Source organism: Vicia villosa, linkage group LG3 (assembly GCF_029867415.1).
Source record: "Vicia villosa cultivar HV-30 ecotype Madison, WI linkage group LG3, Vvil1.0, whole genome shotgun sequence".
NCBI lineage: Eukaryota > Viridiplantae > Streptophyta > Magnoliopsida > Fabales > Fabaceae > Vicia > Vicia villosa.
Window position 1 is genome coordinate 93,038,995 of NC_081182.1, and position 7,792 is coordinate 93,046,786.

Consider the following 7,792-nt stretch of genomic DNA (forward strand, 5'->3'; position numbering starts at 1 on the left):
CAAAGGTTAAGGATACTGCAAAAGTATGAAAGCACACACAATATACTCTTTATTCACTCAAAGTCTCAAACATCAATACATAAAACAAGTGAAAATTACACTCTGATGACCAATGACTGTATCTTCACATGCACAAAAAAACCAAAATTATAAATCATCATATCATTAAAATTTTTGACTAAATCGTGATATCCACCTCAAAGGATATGCATCATCAAGTCCAAAAAATACTGCTTTTGAATAATATCATTATTATTCATACCCATCCCAACCTACTCATCATTTCAATATCATCATTATCAGGTACGGTTGGTGGTGGCGGCGGCGGTGGTAGTAGTGGCGGCGGTGGTGCCATAGGGAGTTGGACTTGGCTTTGAGCAGCCATGACTTGACTTTCGATTGGATTTTCACTATCACCTGATTCAATCCTTCTACCAATCTTCCTCAAATTATGATCAATCATGCAAGAAAGATCATTCAAAACATCCATCGACATATCGTTCTGCTCGACATTCCCAGCATTGAGACATTGAAACATCAGCATGGTTGTCTCTGTCTCTTTGTTATCCGCCCATTGCCTTTTAAGTTGCTTTTCAGCCTTCCCAATTCTTTGTTTGAGAAAACTCTCTTGATCCACCATCCTTCTGCTTTGATCAAACTCAGGCGCTGTCTTGAATTTCAAAAGCACCTTTTCAACTCCCGACGTCGACGGCCAGATCTCAGGTTGAGGATCATATGGGCCATAAACTATCGCACAAGCATCAATACCGCAAAGGGTTGATAATTCCTCGACCTTCTTCAATAAACCCTTCGTCCTTTTCTTGTAAGTTGTTTTCCTTGCAGTATCATTCTCAATGAAAGCAAGCTTCACCTTCTTTCTAGTCATGGTTTTTGACAAGAATAAGATGAAAATCGATAGAGAAAAAGAAGTAAACTTGATGGTTGGTAATTTTCGTTTTGTGAATTATGTGTTGTATATATAGAGACCACATTGGATATACGTACGTGGTTAGGTGCATGGATCTATATTTTTCCAACTGGCATTTTTGTAACGGTAAAATGAATTTATTTTCATTCCATCCATGTAGATATACTATAAAAATAGATATACGTAATCTCTAGATTCATGTACGTTTGGGATAATTGACAATTCATAGTATTTATCTATGTTGGGATCCACGGAATATCTACATCATTATTTCTCAAATTCAACACGTGGATTATTTCATAATGGAGAAAGATTGGAGTTGGTTGGGCTACATGTAAAGGGTGGGCTTCTTTGGATTTTGTTTTGCAACAATTTCTTTATCAAAACCCACCCACACACCTACCTCCCTCTTCTTAAGAAATTTTAAATTGGCTCCTATATTTCGAAAATGCATTTTCGAATACACTTTTTTTTTTAAAAAGGTTAAATTTCGGATGTGCACTTTCGAATTAAGCAGAAACAAAACAGAAAAAAAACATTTTGTTGTGTGCAGTCTTTTTTGTTAAATTTCACAAATTGAACCAAATGACAACAAGTAAATGAGAATGACATAAACACTGACAACATTACGAATAAGTTTATTATATATGTATTGAATCGATTTGATTTTACATTCTAGACGACAATACATACAAAAAATGACACACATCCGGTCATAACAAACAAAAAATCCGGTCTAATCTAAAATGCCCCGAACGATCCGGTGGCGCTTAAATCTAAAACTGGTAAGTTCTTCGACCTCTCTCTATTTTCCTCCCGCTCTTGCTTCATCATTTTTTCAAACTCCGCCATTCTTTCAAAAAAGGGATCCGGCCAAGCATCCGCCTCTTTTGTATGATGTGTCGTCCACTGACAAGAAGTAGCCGGAATAGGACACCCCAGTTTCAAAAAAAACTTGCACAAAGTGACGCGATCTTACATACCCGATACAAATGATGCGGATGGACACACATCTCGTCAAATCGACACACACCCGGTTGTACGCACCTGCTATAAGATGGCCCATATCGGGGAATGACATCCACTTTGAAATCGGTGCGTGACCGGTTAATGATTCATGAATTTTATCAAAGTTTTCTTGATTCTCATAAAGTCGGCCGTAGATATTCATATGCGAAGTCAACTCCGAAATAAGTGCCCGTCGAATAAGAGTGTGATTTTCTTCTCCTATTCTGAGCAAACCAACAACGGCCCGATACCCATAGTTACCGTCGGTACCCACATCAACTATATTATCAATATATTTGTGCATAAATATCGACTTCTCATCAATGTAGATCATCTGAGGTTTTTTAATCGGAGGTGTGTAAGGCGGCTGCGAAATACGTGCTCCTTTGTTTGCACTACACTTGGAATTTAGTGTGGGTGAATCCAGGATCAATGCATCAACATGTGCACAATAAGAGGGATCTTGTTTATTTGATGTGTCATCTTGAATACTTTTCGGCTTTTAGGCGCACCTTTGGTTTTAACCGGTTGAGATGGAGGTTTCAAATCAGTGGTCTCCAGAAACACAATTTTTTGCAATTGTTCTTTGGGTTAAATATGTCTGGGGTCTTTATAAATATTCGACTCTGCAATTTTGATCCCTTTAAAAATTTTCTTCGAATAATGGTCCTCGCAAACTTTTGCGTCCGCAATTTTGGTCCCTGTCGTCAAGTTTCCTTGACAGAAGCTGACGTGGCACAAATTGCGGGGATTTTAAACCTCCTCTAAACTAACCCAGAAAAAAAAACCAAAAAATCTGGTCTGCACATCATTTTTCCCAGGGAATTTAAGTTGCGAGATCTTAAAATCCTCAGGTTAGAATATTGCAGGAGTGATGAAGACAACTAATAATAAGTGGATGCAATGAATTGAAGCATATAATTGCTGAAAGTGGAATATGTGTTTGGTGAATTGTCAAGCAAAATGGCCATCTTAGTCTATGAGGACAATGACCGTAATTAATTGTCCAAAATTGGATCTACCATGGTTGAAATTGCAGGTTGGCTATGATAAGAGACAACATCATCATCTAAATGAAGTGAGTACTCACATTGAAATGCTTTGTAGTATGTATATACAATTTCCTTTTTTTATAATACTACCTACCTTTGGATATTACATTTCAGATTTGGAGTTTCCAATGTCTTCAGCGTTTAACAGTGGGCAATTTTGCAAAATTGAAATGTTTATTCTCCATGGAAACACATAGAAGCTTACCAGAGTTGGTGTATCTTGGCATTTGCGACTGTCAAGAATTGGAACAAATTGTTGCAGTAAAGGAAGAACTCTTGGAACTTCCTAATGCTGAATTGTATTTTCCAAAGCTAAAAGATATGTTTGTCTATAGCTGCAACAAATTGAAAAGCCTTTTCTCTCTTGCAATGGTCAGAATGCTTCCACAACTAAGTACACTTTATAAAAAGATTCATTGTAAAGTATCCCAAAAAAGCTCATTTACAACAATAAGCAGATGGAGCAATACCTTGAAAGATATGTGAATTTAATTGAGGAAATATATCGTTTATGGAACAGAATTGAAGGTGCAGACCAATTTTTTTTGTTTTTCTGGGCTAGTTTAGAAGAGGTTTAAAACCCCCGCAATTTGTGCCACGTCAGCTTCTATCAATGAAACTTGACGACAGGGACCAAAATTGTGGATGGAAAAGTTTGGAAGGACCATTATTCGAAGAAATTTTTTTAAAGGACCAAAATTGCAAGGTCACATATTTATTGAGACTAAAAACGTATTTAACCCTTGTTCTTTTATGTGCAATTTCATGGTGTCATCCGCTTTAGAAAACTTATCCATTATCTCTTCAAACTCTTCGGAGATGGTAATTTTGGATTCACCTTCTTTTTCAGGTTAGAAATCATCAAAACGTAGCTTTCTCCAATGATCGATTACTTCATCCATGCGTAATGGGGAATTCAACTTCATCTTTTTGGAAAGTATATGGGCACATGGAAACCCATAGTTTTTCTAATTGTGCACCCATATTTTGAACTATCCGGACCCGTTATCTCCGCCCGCTTCGCTTCATGAAAAATAAAATTCAATCCCGCAAGCTATGTTGTAAATCAATTGCGAGTATAGATTTTTTCCCTTAAACCGGTGTTCCACAACCGTCTTGCTCCGACCAAACATTGTTTGAATTTCATTGTGTTATAATTTTGGAGCATTTGGTTCACCGTGTCCCATCCCTTACACAGATCCACTTTTCTAACACCCAACCATGTCTAACACGGTTCTTCCCGTAAGTGAGTTATTATACTACTCGAGCGGTTAAGTGGAAAGTCGAATTAAAATGGTCAGTTTAATCTGAGAAATAATATTATTATTTTGGAATAATTATTCAATTAAGTGTGATTGGTTGGTATTAGTAAAATGGACGTGTGATTGTAGGCCCACTAAAAGGAATAGTATTATTTGGTTATATTTGATAAAAAGAGAAAAATTGAGCTATCACTAACTATTAGAGGAAAGTGGCTATATGAAGCAATGGTTTTGGAGGATGGGTTGTCGTGAAGAACAGAAGGAAAAAGAGATACGCGAGTTGTGTTGGGAAGGAGAAAACGGAAGAAGTTTGCAGAGCCGGAAGCTTGAAATTCGACCGAAAATTAAGAGTGGTCTCCAATCTAAGGTAAGGGCGGAGTTCGATCTTTATAACTGGGAATATGATGAAACGTATGTGGGAATTCGGGTCTTAAATTTTATCTTTGTGTATGCTTTTGGTGATTTGTTGTATGTGATGTTCCTGAAAGAAATTGCATGATGACTGATGCTGTATTGAAAATTTATTAACTACATTATATTAGTTGGTGATGTGGTGAATGTAATTGTTTCGTTTTATTAAATCTATGAATGCTGTGAGGAATGGTGTCTCGGAGATTTAAATTGATCAAAATTAATATGGGAAAGAATGGAACTGAGAGGAAGAAGATGAAAGAATGAATCAAAAAGAAGGAAGAAAATTGGTGGTGGGGACCACCAGAAGAGATGGGCGGGCGCCCTAGCTTTTTCCATTGTGGGACGGACGTCCCTTATGAATGTGGCGGGGGCCACACTATTTTTTTAAGTGGTTTGTTTAATTAGTTGTTTAATCAGGTATGAGGATAACATTTCACCAAAACGGACTCATAACTAATACCATTTAAATGCTACATTAATGTAGTTTGCAAATTCATCACTCGAGTAGCCAGCATGATAATAATTATTCCAGTTAGAGTGTTTAGTAGAAGTAGCATAATTAATAGAATTAGTGTAAATAATAGAGAATTAAGATAGTTTAATTAGTGTTGTTGTAGCAGAGCATGTTGAAAATTGGTAATAGCAAATGAGTGGCAGAAAATAGAATGATACGGCTCTAGCTGAGATAAATGAAGTATACATGCAGTTTGGTTGGTACTATAGTTAGAATAGAATAACAGATGTAATATATTAGCAGTAGTAAAATCATTAGCAGTAGTATAAGTACCTCATAACTGGGACAAAGTTTGGAATTTTGCCAGGAAGCATTGGTTGGTGGAAGTAGTACCTTGATGACAGAAGGAATAATAATATGTTAGCAGACTTTCGTAGCATAAGAAATTTTAAATATCAGGGACTAGTAATAATAATAGGACTAATGAAAACAGTATCACGTATGCGTATTAAAATATTTAACCGATAAAATTAAATAACCGATTTGGGACGAGAATTGTTCGAATAACTACGGAATGCGCGTGGATTGTTTTCGGATCGAAATTGGCGTATTGACTAATTGTTGAAAATATATGAATTGTCGTGGAATTATTTGTACCAATTTGTTGCGGTGTTTTACCGTTGTTGTTGATGTGTATTGTGATGCTTTTGCCATTGTTGTGAATTGTTGTGATGTTTTGTTGTTATTGTCGATAGTTGTTGTCGTTAATTTTGTGGCTGATTTCGGTGTCGTGCCGGATTAATATTGAGTTGTAGGCCTATGTCCAATGACGTTGTGGTGTTATTATTCTGTTAATTTTGTGATGTGCAGAAAATTTAGTGACGATGTGTTTGAAGGATAGAAAAACACTTAGAAAGGGGGGGGGGGGGGTTGAATAAGTGTAGCTTTAAAACTTGTAAGATAAAAACTATTTGCACGAAGATTTTTATCCTGGTTCGTTGTTAACTAAACTACTCCAGTCCACCCCTTTGGAGCGATTTACCTCACCTGAGGATTTAATCCACTAATCACACAAGATTACAATGGTTTTCCACTTAGACAACTTCTAAGTCTTCTAGAGTATACTGATCACAACCTGATCACTCTAGGAACAAATTGCTTAGATACCCTCTAAGACTTTCTAGAGTATTCTGATCAACAACCTGATCACTCTAGTTCTTACAAATAAATGTAAACAATTTCTTTTAAGAGTTACAATGCTTCTTATAAAGCTATTATCACAACTGTAATTTTCTCTTAAGTTTAAGCTTAATCTCACTAATATATTACAACAGCAATGTAGTGAGGTTGAAGATGAAGTTTGAGAGCTTTTTGAATTTGCCAGCGTTTTTGTATATTAGCGCAAGTGTTGTATTCAGCTTCTCATCATAAATTCTATTTATAGGCGTTTGAGAAGATGACCGTTGGGAGCATTTAATGCTTTGCGTGATCCGTACAACATTGCATTTAATGTTTCACTCTTTTGTCAACTACCTCGAGCCTTGCTTTCGCTGTGTCTACAGACGTTGCCTTTAATAGCTACTAACGTTCCTTTTGTCAGTCAGCGTAGCCTGCCATCTTGTACTTGCTTCTGATCTGATGATTGTGTAAACAACGCTTGAATATCATTAGAGTCAAACAGCTTGGTGCAGAGCATCTTCTTGTCTTCTGACCTTGAAGTGCTTCTTAGCGTGATACCATGAGAACTTCAGTGCTTCTGCTTCTGATCTCAAGTCCTTCTGATGCTTCCATAGACCATGTTCTGATTCTGCTTGACCATCTTCTGATGTCTTGCCACACCATGTTCTGATGTTGCATGCTGAACCTTCTGAGTCAGTGCTTCTTGCGCTGATTTTGTGCATACTCTTTATGTGATTCCTGAAATGGAAATTACATAGGATTAGAGTACCACATTATCTCATACAAAATTCACATACATTGTTATCATCAAAACTAAGAATATTGATCAGAACAAATCTTGTTCTAACAATCTCCCCCTTTTTGATGATGACAAAAACATATATAAATGATATGAATTTGCAATCAGAATATCAGATGGCTAAAGACAATTACACAGTTATAGCATAAGCATATAAACATAGTGTGTGAATATGTCTCCCCCTGAGATTAACAATCTCCCCCTGAGATAAATAATCTCCCCCTGAAATAAATACTGGAAGAAATTTATAAATAAAGTACTTCCCTGAGTATTTTCCATTTCAGTTGAGACGATCACATATGCATAGATCTTCAGAACATTCATAGCTTCTGCTTCTTGCTTCTATAGGACAGCTTCAGAGCTTGAATTTATTCTTGGATCATTGCATACTAGACTGTATCAGAACATTGTTGAATGTACCGGAGCATCATCAGAGCATCTCTACATCCTGAAATGTTACAAAACAACCTACACGACAAAAGTCAGAGCATGAATGAACCAGAACATAAAATATGTATCAGAACATATAATATGTATCAGAGCATAAACAATAATGTTTCGGAGTATATTTAGAACACAAACATGCATCAGAACATTTAAGAGATAAGAATGAGTTAGAGCATATTCTATCATCAGAATATCATAACATTCTTCCTTCTTGCTTCTGATCTTGAAGCTTCATAGCACTCAGCTTGC

The 7,792-nt window shown here is 36.4% G+C and overlaps 1 protein-coding gene across 1 annotated transcript; it reads right to left on the reverse strand.

The window, feature by feature from the left end:
• Positions 1 to 256: 256 nt before the first annotated feature.
• On the reverse strand, positions 257 to 928 carry LOC131658574 (agamous-like MADS-box protein AGL80). The gene has a single exon (XM_058927854.1). The coding sequence runs from the start codon at positions 884 to 886 to the stop codon at positions 257 to 259; it is 630 nt and encodes a 209-aa protein (XP_058783837.1). The 5' UTR covers positions 887 to 928.
• Between the last annotated feature and the right edge of the window lie 6,864 nt (positions 929 to 7,792).

Bases quoted from the DNA above. Each gene is read 5' to 3' on its own strand.
- LOC131658574 (XM_058927854.1), bottom strand. From the start codon at position 886: ATGACTAGAAAGAAGGTGAAGCTTGCTTTCATTGAGAATGATACTGCA.